The sequence below is a fragment of the Staurois parvus genome, unplaced genomic scaffold, assembly GCF_062004578.1.
Source record: "Staurois parvus isolate SC_StPar_1 unplaced genomic scaffold, SC_StPar_1.0 ptg000114l, whole genome shotgun sequence".
Lineage (NCBI taxonomy): Eukaryota > Metazoa > Chordata > Amphibia > Anura > Ranidae > Staurois > Staurois parvus.
The window spans coordinates 8157635-8178438 of NW_028317910.1; the positions used below are offsets into that span (position 1 = coordinate 8157635).

The following is a 20804-nucleotide window of genomic DNA, read 5'->3' on the forward strand; positions in this document are numbered from 1 at the left end:
TTCGGTACCTGAAAACAAATTAACTTTACAGTGCTGGGCAATGCAAAAGATTCTGATTGGATTTAATAGCAGAGCCTCCTACTCTATCTGTTGTGCAAGAGATTGCAGATGGAAATCGATTTTCAAGTGGTGTTTTAGATTTGAACGCCAGGCAAAAAGCTGAATACATGGATGACATACGTACAGTATATGGGAACTGTCTTACTGCTTGACATGAAAGAAGACCCAATTGTCTTCTGCTACAGTTTAGTAACACTTAATCCAGCCATAGGTGGATTGTATCTTGACCAATTCAGCAAAGACCAGCTGAAATTTGATCCATCTTTTGGCAGACTGGTTGTACTGAAGTTGATCAGTTGACTTCAGTACAACTAGCCTGTCAGGTTTTTGCAAGTGATTACTGACAGCGGCTATATAGTCACTAGCAGTGCTGTGTTGATTGGAGAATCAAAAGATTTTCACAAGAATAGACAAGACAGACCACGAGTATTACTAAGACTTCATCAATAGACGTGCTTTGATTTTAATGATTCCATAAACTACATATACAGTATATTACAGCATGCACACATGGGTTTAAGATCACTTTCCGGCAGTAAAGATCACATGCTGTTTTGCTACCATGAGCACTGTGGCAATTTTATCCAATTTGAGACTGTATTTTTTTTAAAAAGGGTCATTAAATGCACATCATTAAACTATCATGCTGTATTGCATGTTGTTCATACTCACTCTCACTTTGCAATTTGTTTTCTCTATTATGTTACACCTGGTTGATCCTGGTGTTTTCTCCCTCCCCCTTCTCTCCATGTCTCCACTGCAGTTGGGGATTTTCCAGAGCAGTATTGGCAGCTAATGCGCATGCTCGGTTTTTAGTGTGCTTCTACGCTGAGCATTTCCTCCCTATCACATCTCTATAGTTACACATGTGGGTAAATATGCAGTGGTAAAGGACAGTCCACTTCCTCCCTCCTTCTCCATTGCCCACTAACCAGCTAAATAAAAGTGGGGCAGGATATTGTGTTTTGACTAAAGGGCGCTTCACCTCCTTGTTATTCTAATACACAGGCTTGAGGGGCTTGACACAGCCTGTGACTGGCAGAAATCTGCCCACAACATGTTATTGGCAAAAAAAAAATAAAGATTTCATTTCAAAACTATATTTATTTATATGACAACTTAAAATGGTTTATTGATATTTATTTTTGCCCTGTATCCCAAAGGCTGTTTGTTTTTTGTCTTTTTATTATTATTTTGAACATGTGTCCAGCAGCAGGGGACTCAGAGACAGCTCCTCCTACCACTGTGACCCTGCAGAAAAGCAGGGAAAGAGCTAGGTCAAGTGAAAGCTGTACATTATATGAGGAAAAAGGTACTATGTGTTTTTATTTAAAGAAAAAAAAAATTAGTTACACCATTACACCAGAAAGAGAGGATAATGTAAATTAAACAGTGTGTGTTTAGTATCACTTTAATCTGTCTGGCAGGATTGTAGCAGAATGAAATGTTTAGCAAAGCACAGTCACTGCACTGCTGTAGTAAGCAGGAACCAGGCAGAAATCTTTAATCAGCACTACAAAAGTATTTTCCTATTTACACCGTTATAAATGTTTTTACTCTGTGCATGTTGTGTTCTCAGTATAATGCAGGTAACCGTCAGAGACGCACAATTTTTCGAGGTGTCAGATCCCAAACTTTTTGTTCTCTTCTGCCATAATGAACCAAGACTTCAAGACATCTTCACAAAGTGTTGGTTGTATTTTGCAATTTTAGCAGTTCCTTATATAAAAATATACAGAAAATCTATTTCCACATTTTCATACATTATATATTTTAATTATACAGTACAGGGCTGTATTTGTATTCATAGACCATGGTTATACGCTTCTGCCATCAGGTGATTGGATACTTGCAAAAGCTTTGTTGCCTCTGTTCACGTCATATAACCCCACCCACTCTGTGGGACTCTAGTTTTTTGCTAGTGCCGTTGATGATGGATCTCTTCTATGGAAAACTTTCTAAGGCTAGGTCCTGCGTGTCGTGGGTACAGTAGCTTATTAATTTAAAGGGCTGCTGTACCTGTGGGAAGTGCAGCCACAGCACAATGGAGTTTTGTACACCCAAAAATACGCTGCATTTTCCTATGTGGGAAGGTCATTCTGAAATATTGGCACCCCGGCACCTCTGCTAAGAGCAGTGTGTTTTTGCCTGTAGGTCAGGGAGCATGTGTGATTATCATCTCACTCTTCCTATTGAGGGTGCTGTCAGTAGAAGGTTTGAATTTGCATTTTATGTCTACCTGTCAGACTGTTGCTGACTTGGCAAATGAACAGAGAACATAATCTTGTCTTTGAGGACCTTGTTCTGCTGGAACAATTGCAGCTCATTCCGGTTGGGTACTGCTCCTTCCTTCCTTTTTTTTTTTTTTTGTTTTGTTTTGTTTTGTTCATGCAGTAGAAAAAGTAATTTTGCCAGGTCTCTGCAAATGTGCAGAATTTTGTGATTTACTGCTTGGTCTGCTGAACCTGCTTGCAAAAGGCATGTCTTTACCCACGCCTTTTAGGTGGTAAATGCTGTTTTCCGAAACATTTGATGATAAATGTAACCAGGAAGTTACTGGGGGAAAGTTCTTCTACCCCACAAAAAACAACCCAAACCTGCTACTACTATGGCTACTATCTCTTCTCACTAAAAGGGGTTCTTTCACTCCATTGAGGCATTCTCCACTAAGTCTAAGATGGGTCCATCCTTTCATCGCAAGCCCAGAACCCTCAAGCCTACCCACAAGCCATCTTTACAGTTATGGCGCCCTCACCCTCCGCAGTGGAGGGACATCTGGCATTTGTGCCAGTCTAGATCAGAGACCTCCCAGACCTCTGGGTCTAGTCTGTCGATTTTAAGGGGTTACAAAATACAATTTCTATCCCTGTCTTCTTGATTCCTAACTTCCAATATGCCCCAAAGAGGGGCAGACTTGTGGGCTGCCCTGGGTCAAATTCTGGCACAAGACGTTGTAATCTCAGTTCCTTAAGAGGAAAGGCTCAAATGGTTTTACCCCAAAACTGAATGAGAGCATGGATTCCACAAAGTTTGTCATCCCTTCTCCCAGATCAGGGGAATTTCTGCACTCAGTGAACATCCAAGATGCCGATCTTCACTTCTCTATATTACACACCAACGCTTTCTATGCTTTGTTGTTTGAGACTTTCATTTTGGTCCTGCCATTCAGGCTTTCGTGAAGATGTCTTGAAGTCTTGGTTCAGAAGAAAGTACTGTCTCCTGGCCTTGCTAAAACCTGAGGGCATTCATGTCACGGTATACTTGGAAGCCGGAACCATAGCTAAGGAATCTTTCAGTAAAAGGTCATCCAACACTCAAAAGACCATCTAGTTCCTTAAAACTTTTGCATGACTATCAAGAAGTCTGCCTTCCAGCCTTCACACAGTCTCCCCCCCCCCCCCCCCACCCCCCCCCCTTTTTTTTTTAATTTGAAAGATGCCGTTAATATGTCATGTACAATACAATTGTAAATAAACCGTAAACAAAAATGTCAGTACATAAGGAAAATAATACATTCTCATGTCGGCAGAATATACCAGAGTTAGTCGTGACGACAGTATGTTTCAGCTAAATATATTCACATAATGAATGGAGAAAAAATTGTGCTCTCCCAAGAACCATATTTGGGCTAGGCTGTAAGAGAACAGGACCAAAGGCCCCAGATGTTGTCAAAGCTTACTGGGTATCCTCTAGTAGAGTAGGTGAGTTGGTAAAGGAGATAATAGAATAGAATTGAATGACTTTTTCCACTCAGGTTTTTTTTTTTTTTTTTTCCCCCAGGTGATTTAAAATTTTTTATTATTTTTTCCTGGCTTAACCACTTCATGTCTGGACACTTTCACCCCCTTCCTGTCCAGGCCAATTTTCATCTTGCAGTGCTATTACACTTTGAATGACAATTGCGCGGTCATGCAACACTGTACCCATATGAATTTTTTAGCATTTTTTGAGACGGATAAAGCTTTATTTTGGTGGTATTTTATTCACCACTGGGATTTTTATTTTTTTTGCTATGTAAATGAAAAAGTCCAAAAATTTTGAAGTGTTTTTTCTTATAAAATTTTGCAAATATTTCATCATAAATCTTGGCAAAAATTTATTCCGTTATCTTTTTAGTAAAAAAAAAATATAAATCAATTTATAACCAAAAATTTATAATTTAACTTACCCCCCCCCCCCCATACTGTCACCCTAGCAGTACAGTGTCACCATGGTGATGAAGATTTTATTTCACATTGCTTTTACACCCATAAAGGCTGTAAAAGCAATCATTTCTCCTTCTCTCTGGCTGCGTTCCTGCAGCCATTGAGAACTACTGTGTGAGCTGTGATTGGTCACAGCTTGTCATATGGTACAAGGCTGTTGTGAATAGCCTTGTACCATGTGACCTCTGTGATTATTCACAGTTTTCACACATAGTAAGCAATGTCAGAAGTGACATCTTGCTTTCTACTCCGCAGAGAGGTCCCGTCCGACGTTCAGTGTTCCACTGTGTCCGGAGGACACAGCGGGCACCGGATCGCGGTGCTGCGCGCTCCCAGGGAGTGTGCAAAATCAGGGGGCGGGGAGGCCATTTATAAACTGCCACTCGACCCTGCACTGCCACCCTCCGGCCGTTTATATACAACGGACGGACGGGAGGTGGTTAAAAATACTTAGGGCTAATCTTGGTCATGACCCAAGCAAAAATGTTCCTAACCCAGGCAAAAATTGCTTTCCTTGGGTAACCCAGGCATCCATTGACTCGCTTCTGCATGAGGGTTCTGGGCATCTTGGTATGCAATTTCTCTTTTGGTCAGTTCCACTTGAGAACCTTGCAACTCAATATGTGAAGATGAGGGACAAGCAGACCTTTTCTGTAGAATTCCACTACTGCTTTCCAGCAAGGCAGATATCTTCTTGGCATGATGGATTTCCAACTTGGCAATAGAATCCAGAAAATTTCTTCCTTCTCTCTGTAAGTCGGTAATGACCGACATAAACTTGTTGGGGTGGGATTTATGAGCAGCCAAGAAGGAAGCATCTCTCTGGATGGAGAACCACATTCTAACATTCTGCTATCTACATACTGGGTATGGAAAATTGGCAAGAGGGCTGCTTGAGTCGCCAATGCCTGGTCCCTCCGAGATCTTTTTGATCCTCTGGCAAAAATAGGAAGCGCCAGATGTGAGCATCATGGCCTCCAAATTCACCTAAAAACTAGTTTGTGGCCAGGTTCAGGGAGCCTCTTGCTTTCACTGTGGATTCCCTGGTTATTCCTTGGTCCCCATTCAGACTAGTGTATGCATTGCCTTCAGTGGGAATTCTTCCTTGACTACTCTGCAAGTTAGAGTATAAATCGATTCCGATGATCCTCATTGCCCCAAATTGGTATAGGAGAAATTGGTACACAGATGTATGCCAACTCCTTGTGGATGAGCCTTGGCCCTATCCAAACAGATGAGATTTTCACTTACAAGGCCCTGTTTTCCACCCTGCTTCTCAGGCTTTAATGGCATGGCTATTTAAAACTCCGGTCCTAAAGGATGGGGTCATTTTTGACTCTGCCATTCCTACATTACTCAAAGTGAGAAATCTATCTCCCATATGATCTACCATCCCACCTGGAAGGCACACTTTGGCTGGTGTAAGATTGTGCATCTCAAACCCAGGGAATAATCTGTTCCTCACATTCTGGCCTGGACCAGCATCTGGCTCTTACTTACCACAGGTTTCTGCCTCATTCATCCTGTTCCAGAAACCTTTGGCTTTGCATTCTGTTGTCAGAACCTTTTGTACATCTCATTCCCTCATTCCACCTCCTTTGTCTCCTTTTGGATTTGAATCTGGTACTTTTGGTTTTTCCCAGACCTTTCTGAACTGATTCCTATCATCTCACCAGTAAGGCCATTACCTCCACTTAGGTATGTCTCCCAGTTGGCAGCTGTTTCTTGTAAGGAGCCTTTTCTTATCTTGCGTAGAGACCAGGTAGCCCTGAGACCCTAATCCTCTTTTATCAACAAGGTAGTCTTTTCCTTTCACCTCAATGAGCATATTATCTGCCCTTCCCTATGTCCTGCCCCAAATCACAAGGAGATTTCACTCTATTGTCTTGATATTAGAGCTGTTAGGAGCCAACCTAGCTGTAATATCTTCCTTCATATTGTCCTTTCTGAAGGTCCCAAAAAGGGGCATTCTGCTTCCTCTTCCATCACTGCTAGGTGGCTAAGGCAGCTCATTTCCAGGACATATGCCCACAAAGAATGGGTTCCTCCCCTCCATTTTAGGGCCCATTCCATCAGATCAGTTAATGTTTTTCTTGGGCTTTTCAGCATCAAGCATCTGTTTTGCATGTTTGAAAGACTGAAAAATTATGAACAAAAGACCAGGTGACAAAGTGTTCCCTGGTGGATCTTCAGGCCAGGAAAGGAGCTTCAAGATGTCGTCTGAGTGTTTTGGGTGCATTGACCCTTATTTTGTTAGCGTGATTTGCTATGTTGTTGCCCACCTCTGTGTTTATTGCTTGGGGATGTCCCATGGTCTATGAATACAAGTCTTTTTGTCCTGTAATACACAGTGAATATAATGGCATTTTGACTTGCCTGTAAATTCCATATTTTGGGGTACAGTACAAAGAGTAAGTATCTGTCTTCTGTTTCTACTTAGTTGGTGTGACCTGAGGTTATATGAGGGTGCACTGGGGATGTTCCCGGCAAAGCTTTTGCCAGTGTCCAACTAGTGGCGACATAAAACCATGGTCCATGAAGTCCTGTGCCTTGTACTGTATTCCAAGATATGGAATTTAATGGTAAGTCAAAATTCCTATTTTTCACATGTCCTCTTGGGCTCCATGCACACTAGTGTGTTTTTTTTTTTTTTTTTTTTTTTTTTTTAAGCTCCTTGAAGCGGTTAGCATTTTTTTTTTCTGATCCTAGAAACTAAATGGTGTTATCCTCTGTGTCCGTGCACAGTACTTCAGGTTATCAGCATTTTTTTTTTTTTTTTTTAGTTCAGCATCTAGAAGCAGAAAAAAAAAATATTTTTGGGAATTTTTTTTTTTTATATATTTCTACATGTACTGTAAAAATGCTAATAAAATGCTAATACGCCAAAATGCTACTATAAACTCTTACCATCTGTGTGGCTTTTTTTTTTTTCTCCCCCAGTGGTTTTGTTAACTTAAATGCTAGTGTGCATGGAGCCTTAAACTGCCTATATATATCTATATATGACAGTTTTTTTTTTTTATTTTTTTTTTTTATTTTAGGTAGGTGGGGTGAAGGAGACATTTAAAGGGCAATTGCACAAATGTGTAGCTGCATTTTAAAGACCCTTTAAAAAGACTTTATGTACGCAGTCTTAATCTGTTTGACTGTACTTTTGCATTATGGGTTATCTGGCCCATCTATTGCAGCTAAATGTCTGATTGTGAGCTGCTTGTGATTATGATCTGCAGGAAATAACTGGCTTTCATATTTTCATCCTATGTGACAAATTCTGTTTTCTAGTAGGTGTTTAATGTCTAATAGGAGACAGGTAATGTCCTTTAATCGGTTTATGGTGTGGCTTTCTGACATTGAGCTGTGGGTGGGGGGATTATTCTGTGTTGTGTGCAGGAAAACCCCTCTCGTCCATTTCTGGGCTAATCTCTGCTTTGGCTGGGCAGAAGTGATGACTATCTAAAAGGGGGTCGCCTTAACTAATATAGTAGAAACCTGCCCAGCACAGTATGTGGGAATGGTAGGTGTCAGTTTTTGCAACTTGGAGAGTGACAAAAAACAGGCAGTTATTTTTTGGCAGCGAGTCAATTTATCACAGAAATTATGCTAGGGACTGTCAAATGATGGGTGTCAGTTTCATAACATATTAATCGGGATCTTGTGTACTCTCCTGGCCTCCTTCCTCCTTTTTTTTTTTTTTTTTTTTTTTTCTCTTCTCCTCTCTTCTTCTTCTTCTCCCCCTCTCTTCTTCTTCTTCTTCTCCCCCTCTCTTCTTCTTCTTCTTCTCCCCCTCTCTTCTTCTTCTTCTTCTTCTCCCCCTCTCTTCTTCTTCTTCTTCTTCTTCTCCCCCTCTCTTCTTCTTCTTCTTCTTCTTCTTCTCCCCCTCTCTTCTTCTTCTTCTTCTTCTTCTTCTCCCCCTCTCTTCTTCTTCTTCTTCTTCTTCTCCCCCTCTCTTCTTCTTCTTCTTCTTCTTCTCCCCCTCTCTTCTTCTTCTTCTTCTTCTTCTCCCCCTCTCTTCTTCTTCTTCTTCTTCTTCTCCCCCTCTCTTCTTCTTCTTCTTCTCCCCCTCTCTTCTTCTTCTTCTTCTTCTTCTTCTCCCCCTCTCTTCTTCTTCTCTCTTTCATCCCCTTTTTCCCTTGCACTCTGTAGCTTTACCTATCACATTTTTTTTTTTTCTGTCTACTTTTCCTTCCTTTTTCGCTCTCTCTTTTTCTCTGTTTCCCAGCTTTGTTTTGGCATCAGTTTGCTATTTGCCCTGCAGCCGAGTCTGAGCCTAAACAAAACTGGGTCGCTCTGCACGCTCCCTGCATGCTGTGCCCTCCATGCACGCGCCTCTCATCTCGTGCACTCTGCTAGTCCCCAGTCCAGAGCAGATGTGACGGTCTCCTCATCACTGGAAACTGCAAGATTGCAGCTGTCTCACTGGGTAAGGGTCTCTCATTTATATGGAATGTACAGCTGGCAAGGAGGGGGGAGTCCAGGGGTCTGTGCTCGCAAGTCCTTGTCACCTGCAGCATTTAACCCCTAATCACACTGTAATGAGGTTTATTATTTAACTGATATTAAGCAGCTTGAGGGCAATATTTGGGGGCATTAAATTCCAATACTAATATTTTTGATCAAGAAAGCCAAATTTTTATCCTGAGGAACCTAAAGCAATGGTCACTGTCTGTTATCGCTTGCTGGGGCTTGTAATTCAGCTGAAGAAAAGCTGCAAGTTTCTTGTGCATAATATAGATCAACCTTTCTCAAGCAGGGTTCTGTGGAAGCCTAGGGTTCCTCCAGAGGTTTCCAGGGGTTCCTTGAGCAATGGGCAGTCCCTGCCTCTCAGATAAGTTCCCACTGACACCATTTGATATTTTTAACTATGTGTAAGGGGGGATTATTCCCAATGACTACAAATGTAAGGGGCATTCTTTCCAGTGACCATCATGCTAATGTACTGTGATCTGTAGATATAGTAATTAGTAGGGGTTCTCCTAAACCTGGGAGGTTATTTCAAGGGCTCCTCCATGGTAAAAAGGTTGAGAAAGGGGCTGCTTTAAATAATCATTTGCCTGTTTATACTCCGGTGATCAATTTTCGATCTTTAATGTAAAAACTGTTTCTGTGATGCAATGTCCCAAAAAAGTGTGTGTGTGTGTGTGTGTGTGTTTGATCTATCAGAAATACTGTAGATTGTGAGCCATCTATATATTTACTTTAACAAATAGTCCTTTTGGGGATGTATATTGGTTTATCATTTAAAGACTGTAGAATTTAATGTTCCAAAACATTAACACTGTTGTTTTTCATAGATTAGGAATTCTGAATAAATTTTTTTACTTTTTTTTTTTCTTTGATTTTCATTTCTGCAGTTTTTTTTGTTTTTTTTTTTTTGTTTCTGCGCAGGCTAGGTAAAGGGTTAACCTGCAGGACTGCTGTTTTCAAGGGATTACGGTAATTCTGTATTACACAAGCAGAGACTCCTATTCCTGACAATTGATGGCCCTGCAATTATTTACATATTTTATCTCTATGGCAGAACAGAGTTAAAGGGTCAAACTGTCTAAAACGCATATTTCAGTTTTGAACAGAAAGTGATGGACTGAAACACCTACTTTGATAACCCTCAGTGGTGAGTGGGACTTTGCCCCTCAGTGTTTTCACTCTTCTTGTTGCATTCTTTGTGAATTAAATAGAGACGAGCCTGAGCCTTTATCACAATTTCTGATGTTTAGGTTAAGCTGGCCATAGATTACTATTTTTGTTTTTTTGTTTTTTCCTTTAGCCAGTGGGCTGAATGATAAAAAAAAAAGAAATTTCTCCATTTACACAAACAAGATGTATGGAAGAAAATTCCCCCCCACCCTTTTTCACCACCAGGGCAAACTCCTCTAAAGATTGACTTCCTGCTGAACAGATGGTACGCACTGATTTGAAGTTTGGCCTGTCCCTGCTGTTCCAGCTGAATTTTGGTTCATCTATGGCCTTCCTTAGGAAGAAGAGGTCTCACTTGCAGAGTCCTGGAGAGAGGTTTTGAGGTCAAGCATACAACTATCTCAAAAATTCTATGAATTCTATATTTATAAGAGCTGTTAAAGTAGAACCCAACCCAAAATTGTTTAAAGATTACATTAATCTACTGTTCTTTCCCTGATCACTCCTCCCACCCCAAATAACATGCAAATACAATTTTTAAATACTTTACTTTTTATAACACAGGCAGGGTGCATTTGTATGCAGATAGCCCTAGATAACCAGGTGCAGTGAAATCAGAGTAAGCAATTTCGGGAGTGTGTGCTGAGCTGTGCGAGGCAAAATGGAAGGCTGGAGCTTGGCTATACGTTTTGATGAGGAACCATTGGCAGTGATGAATTGTGTTCGGATACTATGGAGTTTATTGCCATTATCTCCAGTTATGATCCATTTAGTGCTCTCATGGGCTGGGTTTGTGATTGACTTGCGTGCTTTATTGGCAAGTCACTCGCCTACTATTCACTTTAATTGAGCAGTGTGGATGACCATTCTGAGACTGTTTGCCTTGTTTTTTTTGCTTTTTGTTTCTTTGGAAATTGCTGTGTTGGAATGTAAAATACAGTATTCATATTCATCTGCATAAGTCTTAAAGTAGAATTGGGCCAAGGCTATGGACAATCAAATACAGTATTTACACATTCTCAAGGGAGATTTACAAGTCTTCACTGTCCTCTACCTGTAGGTACTGTGAAGAAATTCACTAGCAGATTTTACAGCAAACATTGAAATCCTCTAAGCAGCTCAGGGCACCCTTCTCCCAATTATGAATCGGGAGCCATTTATTTGCTAATGTACTCTTGTAGGAGCTTTGGAAGGGTGTAGCTACACAGCCTAGTCACTGCTGGGAGAGGGGAGCAGAGTGAGCTGAGCTGTTGAGTCACTGTTAGGTAGGTGTGTGTGTGTGTGTGGGGGGGGGTTGCTGAATTGTCGAGTCACTGTTTTGTGGGGCGAACAGGGTGAGCTGACCTGCTGGGAGGGGGACCTGAGCTGCTAATTCACTATTGGAAGGGGAATCTAACCTGAGAAGAGGGAACAGAGTGAGCTGAGCTGCTAAGTCAGTATTGGGTGAGGTAGTGGAAGCTGGGAAGCTGAGTTCACTGGTGGAAGGGGGGAGCTGAACTTCGGAGTGGCTTCTGGGGAAAGGGGAAAGCTGAGCTTCGGAGTGGCTTCTGTGGAAAGGGGAGCAGGGTGAGCTGAGCTGCTAAGTCACTAATGGGGGGTGGGAGCAGGGAATGCTAAGCTGCTGAGTTCACATGAAGGAAAGGGAACCTGAGCTGCTCAGTCACTGCTGGGAGGGGGAGCTGAAAAAGCTGAGCTGCTGAGAGCTTCACAGTGCCTGCAGTGGTCAGGGAGAAAAGGACAGATCACAAGTATGGTCATATACTGCCATTGCTGCTGAGAGTTATAGCAGTTCTTGAAAATGGAATAAAGACGTGAGTACAGATACAGGCATCCTCCCCCTGTCCTTTCTCTGCAGCCACAAACTGAGATCTGTCTGGTATTTCTATTGAAGGATATTGTAGACAGCTGTGGGAAAGCCTCCTTTAAAGTGAATACGTACTTTGACAGGCAGGATTTCAGTTTCATCTTATATCAAGAATTTCAAACAGTCTGTTTTGCAAGTGATGATGACATCTTGAGCCATTAGAGACCAGATAGAGGCAGGTGAGGTGGAAGGTAACTTTGCCCAGTCAGGAAGAAATGACAGGTTCTCTTGTAGGCATAACCACTCTCACCTTCTTCATGCTCTGCTGTTTTTTTCTTTTGCTCCATCAGAGCCCTCTATAAATACTTGGTCCTTCTGGGTATGGAGGACCATGTGACCTCGCAGCATGCAGAACTGAACTCATACAGACCTCCCTCAATCAGAGACATTTAACAGGTTAAAGGCTAAGTACACCTTTTCTAGAAAATAGCAGTCAAGGGGCCCCAGTAGGTATTCAAGTGCAGCTTTGAAAAATGTTCATTATTTTTATTCTTCTTGTAGGCCATTTGAACCTGTCAGGATATTTTGGCCAAAAAAAGTTTAACACCCATGTCCTGCCCTGCTGCTAGGAAATGAAAACCATTTATTTTCACTCCTGCAATGCTGGAGGAGAACATCCAACGGTTTTCATGTTGTAGCAACAAGGCAGAATATGTGCACTGCTAACTGAGTTTTTTTTTTTTTACCAGACTTCTGGGGGGGCCTCAAATATCCTACAGGTATGATAACACAAGGAATGTATAGAATATACTTTTTTGGGGAGAGAGGCTGCTGTGTTGTGCAACCTCCCTCTCGCGCTTCAGTATGTATATAGAAAGCTACAGTGGGTGCACAGAGGGGGCGGTGCTCAACCTAGAGAACCCGTTTACTGCCTTTTCACAGACTCAGGATAGGGACAGCTTTTAGTGGGGAGGGCTGCCGGGTGCAGAAGATGCATAACAAGATGAAAATTAGGCTCCATGCACACTGGGTATTTTATTAACGTTGGTAAAGTTAGCTGTGTATAGTCATGTGAGGAGTTCAGCGCTTTTGCAATGGTAGCTTTTTTTTTTTTTGTTCAAAAAAAGTCCAAAAATGCTGGTTTGCTGTGTTTTTCAGTGTTAGAGCGTTTTTTACAGCTAATAAAACACCTCTAGAAACCCACTAGTTCTGTGGGGGGGGGGTCCAGCCAAAAAACACCCCTGCCAAAAAAAACGTTGATGACAGTCTGTGTGCATGGACACATAGGATAACATGCTGGGGGGTTTACTGGCTGTAGAAAATAACATCAAAAGCCAAAAACAGCAGCTGTTGTGTGCATGAGGTCTTGGAGACCCAAAGCAAGCAAGCCTTGACCCCTTGGTTTATTGTGCAATATTCTAATATTAGAGCTGGCCTTTAATAACATGAAGAGAAAGTGACAGTTTATTATAAAAACTGTGGACTGGAGCTGGGCATTCCCCGGTGATAGCTGCTTGAGGCTGGCCTATGCCGGCTCCATGTCTTCTGCATCAGTGCCCCAGCACTTTCACACGCCTGTCCCCAAGGTGGACACGTATCGCTTGTGCGTTAACCCTTTGGAATGTACAAACTGAGGGGTTTTTTTAGCAATACACCTGAATGAAATCAGCTGATAACCTTCTCTTCATGTCAGTGTTTTTCTAAAGCTTGTTGACCATTTATTTGAGCAAGCTTAATTTTCCATTTTTTATAGGCCAATATATCTGCCTTTCCAGAGGCAATGTGCTGTTAACTGTTCTGCACCATTTTCATTATCTGTACTTTTGTTTCTCAGGGGATTTGTACAGACACGGGGTCCCTGTGTACATGAGAGATAGTATCACATCTAGGATTTGGGAAGGATATATTGCAGACATAGGGGGGCACACCTTCACATTGGGCTCCTCCTTTTGGGGTCCCATCTGTTGGGGAAACCCAAAACTCATGGGTTTCAGCAATATTTTGACTGCTGAAGCCAGATTGAAACGTAGATGTGTTTTTTCTTATTATACAAGCATGTAGCTAGAACGACATGCAGGGAAAGCAGAACCATACAGTGTTTGGATTCAAACTTTTATAAATTGTATTCGTTTTCCATGTCCTAAGATGGGCGATACCTAGCTACCTAATCATTCTTTGAAGTTCCAGCTGTGATTTTAGTGGAGTTCATTGAAATGTAAATGGAATTCACACAAGCATGTCACTTCCCATAGCTTCTTTAGATGCCTATCTTCCCAGATGTAAAATCGTGTAAATCGCATTCTAACACAAGAAATAAATAGAGCTGTTACACAATAAGACTTCTAATAACAAAATATACATTCTATATATATCCACTTAATCAAAAACTAAATGTTTGATATCTAAAATGGCTGTTCCATTTTCCATCACACATCCGTCTGACACTGATTTCACAACCCTGCTCTGACAGTTATTTTCTCCCTCTAATATAATATATATGCGCAAGCACTTTACAATGTAGAGGTGATTGTAGCTGTATTTGTACACTTGCGACAAACAATTGAGTACTGTCCGTGATACTTAATTTTCACTAACATACAATTTTCTGGGATAGGCTTTCGGGGTATGTCCCCTTCTTCAAGGTCCAAGCCTGCTTGGTACCAGTACTGCTTGGACCTTAAGAAGGGGACAATACCCTGAAAGTTTGTCCTTAAAAATTGTATGTTAATGTAAATAAATAAAGTATTCCCGACAGTACTCTGTTGTAGACAAAAAAAACAAAGTAGAGAACCCCAGAACCTGTTTTCAAGCAGGAGCTTTTAAATTAGCATTGTTCTGGAGCAAACATATATGTACGTCTAAGTAAGAGTCTGTGTAACCCTTCCCGGTATTTGTGACTTCACAGATGTAGTCACCCTTAGCAATGCACATCTGCATTTCTCCCCAGAAGGACACTGTTTGACATAGTTGTACTGCAAATATTTCATTGTTCCGTTAGACCTTCCGTATCATGTTTTTTTTGTATTTTTATGGTTTTTATTCAATATTCAGCATTATCTCCTAAGCGCACTAATTTGTAGCAACCAAATTCACTCTGCTGAGGTCCGACGGGGACAGGATGAGTTCAAATTTGTTGCTCTAGGTTTCTGCACTGGAAAATTCTCTTTGCTGAGTAAGGGTGTGTCTTCCATCCTGCAGAATGTAGGACTTGTGACATGAAAGGATGGTGGCATTTATTATCCGGGCATTGCTTTACACAGTCCCCGCCTCCTTCAAAAACGCTCAGACATTCTGTTATATAACCATCTGACAGTATCGGGGAGCTATGCACAAGCTAGAAGAGCCATAGCTGTTGACGTTCTTGTGTCCAAACCAGCTTGAATATGGATTTCTATTGCTGCCTCCAGTTTAAAGGACCACAGAAATTAAATTACAGGTTTGTTAGTCTTTCAATTAGTGACAGTGTAGAAGTCTCTCCATCCTTCGTGTTGTCGGGTGCCAGCCTAGTCGTGTTCCCTCCCGGGGAGGGGTGGGGTTACAGTGGCAAATACTGTGCTCCACCTGACTTCCAATAGTGCCATCTACAGGTTTGTGGACACCTGTCTCACTTATATTGGAAAGTGCTGCGCAAACTGTTGGCGCTATATAAATCCTGCATAATAATCTACAGCAGCATTTAGACGAGCATGTCAAAAGCCCACCCGGTGTTTCATTGTGGATCTAATTTAATAACATTACTCTATCGTGTCAACTCACACACTTGACATGCTTAAAGGGTCAGTCCACTCAAAAAGATTGATTCTGGATGCCCATTATGAGGGGTTGCTACTATCCCTATGCTGAGTTAAAGGATCTGCAAATCTGTTTTGCCCATTAAAAGGGGCTCCCACCATCCTTTCTGCTGAGCTTCTAGGTCTGCTGGATTCCTGTGCCCATTATGAGGGCACAGGCATTCTGTGCAGAGTTCATGGGGCTGCAGTTTTTGCTGTGCCCATTGAGGGGTTTCCACCATCCCTTCTGGATTTTTAATTCTTTAATCTGCAGAATGTAAAAGGAGAAGCTGGAACACACACAGATGGATGGGAACAGCAACACCTTCCAGGTAAATACCCACGAAGTCTCGAGCAATGGCAGAGAGGTCCCACTGTTAGATTCTGAAAGTGGCCACTGATTCTTCTCGAAGTTTGCTTTCTGCTCTTGTACCTGACAATTAAAAACGTGTAGGAAACATTGGAGCAAATACTATATGGCTAAAGGTTTGTGGACACCTGTATGTCAAACCTATATGAGCTTCTTGGATATCCCACTTTACAACCATGGTCATTTTTAATATGACGTTTGAAGGACACTCCTTTACAGCATCTACCACTTGAGTTCTCTACATCAAACTGGCCAAGCCATGTATGTATGGAGCTGGCTTTGTACACAGTCATGCGTAAACAGAAAAGGGCCTTCCCCAAACTGTTACCACAGGATGGGGGAGCACAATTTTTTAAAATGTCTGTGTATGCTGAAGCATTAACAGTCCCCTTCACTGGAAACCTTTGAACTCCATATAATGCATTTCTTTGGCATGGAAAGGGGTGCGTTTTTTTTTCTAAAATGATATTTTGTGGCTGTTTTGTATACAAATTAACACTAGAGTTTTTACCATTCTTCAGCAGTTTGTCTATTCCTTTTCTCCTCTTAGCAATATTTCTGTGAGTTCCTGGAAGGTTGTTGGCTCTTCTAATTTGCCTCAGTCCCTGCGGCAGACTGATGAACAAAACCAGTAAACAATTAATGGTGCCGAAACTCCAAACAGTCTCGGGAGGCACCAAAAGAACACATAATCGCTTCTTCAGCTGGGTCTAGGGAGAGGAGAGGCTATCTCATCATATTAATGTGTCATCTCTGCCTGGGATAATGCCATATCTGATGGTTTCCAAGATGTGCTTCATTTCACAACCTGCAATTCCGGCACTAAAGTGCAGAGTAAAGTAATTCATTGAGTTTTTATATTACACTCAACTCGCTTATCCCCAAAAACCGGAAACCATTTCTGATTCAGAATCGTAAAAGAAATGAAAATGCTAATATCCAGGAGATTGACAATTCCGTTTTGTGTGGAAACTGGTGGGTTAAAGCCCATCTCCAGCCAACTTTGTTTTTTAATTTTGTAAAAGTTTACATTTCGATCAGGTTCCATAAATTGCTTGAAGTGTCTAATGGTGAGATTTCCCCACATTTTGTTGTCTTCACTCCTCAAAAAACCCTTTACACAGAGGTGTCAGTCTCTTAAACAGGGGTCCATACATTTTTGTTTTAAATCCCTCTCCAGGAGAGGATGACACCATAATTTGGAGTTGTAGCAGTTGAGTGAAATTGGGAGATCTGTTGAAGACATGAGTTGGCCTGGGTGGAGTTGACCCATAACATAAATATGTAAATTGTACAAATGCCTAGGGTGTGTTGGTGGAATTGTGGTGTTTTCTTTAATCAACAAGAGACAGTCAAGTAATTTTTGTTTTCTGCATGTTTCTAGGGCACAGTCTTCAGCCTGGATACTGAGGAAGACGATGTCCCAGGGCTGATAGCTGAGGACAGCAACGATATCTACATCCTTACCAGTGACACCTCTGAGCAGGTCAGCCCCCCCGAGAGCCTGGCTGTCTCCTCCTCCTGGCACACCGAGAGCCTTCCCACCTCCCTGGGGCCTGAGTCCTGGCAGCAGGTGGCAATGGATCCTGAGGAGCTGAAGAGCCTGGACAGCAATGGCGGGGCTGAGGAGCGCAGTGAGAACAACTCATCAAACTCTGACATTGTCCATGTGGAGAAGGAGGAGATAGCGGAGGTCATCGAGGAGGCCGCTGTGGTGGAACAGAGACTGGAGCAACAAGAAGCTGAGGAGAGGGAAATACTGGAGGCTCCTCCAGCTGTGACAACGGCTCCCATGGCTGTGACCCCTCCAACTGAAGAAGAGATTTCCCCACCTCCTGTAACACAACCAGAACCCCCAAAGGTGGACATAACCATAAAGGGAGTTTCAGAAAAGGAGCCCCCAGCCACTTCGGAGGAATCCAAAGAGGAGATCCAGGTTACCCCTCCATCAGAGGTGGAAAAAATTGAAGCTGCCATTTCTCCCCTTCTGCCTCCACCCAAGATGGAAGAGGAGAAACCTGTTTTCCTTCCTGAGGGCAAATCTATCCTGCTGTATGGGGGAGCAGCAGCTGTCGCCATTTTGGCTGTAGCTGTGGGTATGGTGGTGGCACTGAGAAAGAAGTAGCCTGGTCAGGTTAACAGCAATTTTGCTTCTCCCTTTAATAAGTCTGTGACCAGTGTCCCTTCTTGTACACCTACGATGCTCATTTCCCTGCCAGTACAAAAATAAAAAGCAAATTTCTTATACAGTGAGGGGCCCTCTGAATAACACAAGACCTCCATGCTATCAGCGATAATCCCCCTTTTCTCACCGCACAGGCTTGCCTATGGCTGCGACTATCACTGCCAGGCCTCTACTGTATAATCTCAGCACTGTGGCACAAAAAAATGGAGTCACAGTGGCTCAATACTATATCGCAAGGGGCCATCTTTAAATACCAAAAAGTTACAAGAAAATGTATTTAATGGAGGATAAACCTTGTACAAGCTGTGGCACGATTTTAGGTGTAGAAAGTTATAGCCAGAGCTACATGAGCGTAAAGGGGGACTGATATACTATTTTTGTACAATGTCCGTTTTGATCTGAATTAAAAAAAAAAAAAAATTATTCTGTCTTCACAAAACTTGGCTTGTGAGGCCTTAACAGAAATCTATTTCCCTGCCAAAAATCAGGTGTCATTTGAACACAGTAAAATATATGGTGGCAGTTTGTCACCAGAGAGCCATATTTGTTGCAGCAATACACTAAATTTGAGGTAGAAGTCATCTCGCTTTCGAAGCGGAGCCCCCGGTTTTTTTTTTTTTTCCTCCCCCCCCCCCCCCCCCCCCATACCTTTTTTGTTCCAGCATTATTCAAGCCAGCCTGGTGACATCTCATAAGGGTTCCCCATTAGCATGGTGGGCAATCTTTTAGGACTAAATGGTACTCACATAGTGACATGTGAGTGCCACTCAGTTCTGGGGTTCTGTAAACCCAGCCTTTGTGATGTGCCCCTAGTGGGTATGTAAATGACAGGCTGAGCTCACAGGAAATTTGACAGAATGGCATACTGTATAAGGAAGGCTTGATGTTTTTTTTTTTGTTTTTTTTTTTTTCTTCTTATGGCAGGTGGCACTTATGCATTTGAAAAAATACCTGACTTTCCACTTTAAAATGGAAGGAGATTCCTGAATGCTTCAGAGACCATTATAAAAATTAGTAAATGAATTGGGACTTCTAGACCAAAAATTAGAGTCGCAGTCTCTGGGTGTAGAATTATGCAAACCGCAAATTAAAGTGAAAAACACGTTTTGTATAAAAACATGAAAAGGAAAAGGTGTCACTGTGGGTAAAATACAACCAAAGGCAGATCAATGTTCCACTTGATCAATATCTGGGTTGGTATATCATTATGGTGGTGATATAGACACATAGGTGACGGGTGTTTTTATTATTGATTTTATTCTTTGTCTCTTCTAATAAAGGGCAGCACAGTGGCTTAGTGGTTAACAATACTTCTGCTTTACAGCACTGGTGTCTTTGGTTTAAATCCCAAGCAAGGTAGTATCTGTTTGGAGTTTCCCTGTGCTTGCATGGTTTTGCATAGGTTACCCCGGTTTCTTCCCGCACTTCAGACACGCTGTAGGGTATTTGGTTCCTACCGTATAAAGGATAGGGAGCCTTAGATTTTAAGCTCCTTGAGGGCAGGGACTGATGTAGCACTTATACTGTACATTCACATAAATTGACACCGGTATATAAATGCCTGTACTAAGTAAAGTTTTTTATAATGCATTTTCCTCTTCATGTTGTTCTGTTGATCTTATCAGCCCAAAATTGTTTTTGTTTTTTTCTTTCTTTCTTTTTGTTGTATTGCTACTTAGTAGAAGTAATACCTTTCCTGTATCAAAGTGCTTTTACTGTGTCAACCCATCAGTAAATGATTCCACTCATTTAGAATCTCTGAGGAAGTCGCTGTAAGCAGTCTGCAACTCTCCAGATTCTGAGGGCATTCTGGAAGTTGTAGTTCCCTGGTGCTCAGAGAGCTGCGAATCAAGCCAACCTTACACAGGCCTTAGTTTAACTTGGAAGGCCCAGAGTTGTGTTTTGTGATGGAGAGGACGGGTGAGCCTCTGTCAATGTTCTTTTTCTTGTCACTCACAAGACAGGCTGACTTTTTTTTTTTTTCCTTCAAACTTTATAAAAAAATTTTTTTTTTTTTTTTCTATCCAATCTTCTTGATGAAATGTCTTGCACACCTTGGGAGAGTTGCCAATGTTCTGGAAAAGTTTGCTGCAAAGATCTCTATTTTATTTTTAACAAGAGAAAACACTTATTTTATGGAGTACCACACTGTAAATTGTAGAGAATTAAAAACAAAGAAATCCTTTCTGACTCTCCTTTCTTACAGTTGTATTTAGCGCATGCTTTAGAGATACTTGGGGATTCTAAAGGACAACATTCTGCGTCACACACTTCTGATTGGTTCCTGTGGGTTGCTGCACGTTGTCATTAATGAGAATCCAGTCTGACTAGGATATAGGTGGCAGTAACACGTGGCAGTTCAGAGGCTATGCTTGACCTGCTTTGGGTTGTGCCTATTTGGACTTGGCATGTTCATTTGAGGTTAAGACAAAGCAGGTCAAACGCAGCTTTTTTTTTTTTTTTTTTTTTTTTTTTTTTTTTTTCCCTTTGTCAAACTTGTTTTGCCAATCAAATGCCCACCACCATAATTCATAGGGGTGCTACAAAAACATAGCCTAGATTCCTCTTATATACCACAAATATGCCCACAGTCATGCTTGCTGATTTTGGGTCCCTCAAATACTGCACTACAACTGACCTCCAGGCTTCTCTGCTGTCTTGTACAGTACAGTTGTACAGACTACTCCCTGTACTGGAGTGGCTTTTTGCAGTTTTTCACTGCACAATATGAGCTGCTTACAGTATGCATTGAAACCTGCATCAAGTCAAAGCCTGC

At 41.8% G+C, this 20804-nt stretch overlaps 1 protein-coding gene across 2 annotated transcripts in view; it reads left to right on the forward strand.

Moving 5' to 3' along the window:
• Positions 1-20213, forward strand: part of BCL2L13 (BCL2 like 13) — a 53320-nt gene extending 33107 nt beyond the window's left edge. For both annotated transcript variants that reach the window (XM_089671848.1, XM_089671849.1), the window contains exon 7: positions 17228-20213. In XM_089671848.1, coding sequence (XP_089527974.1) covers positions 17228-17968 — 741 coding nt within the window. In that variant the 3' untranslated portion in view covers positions 17969-20213. The remainder of the gene's footprint in view (positions 1-17227) is intronic.
• Positions 20214-20804: the final 591 nt, after the last annotated feature.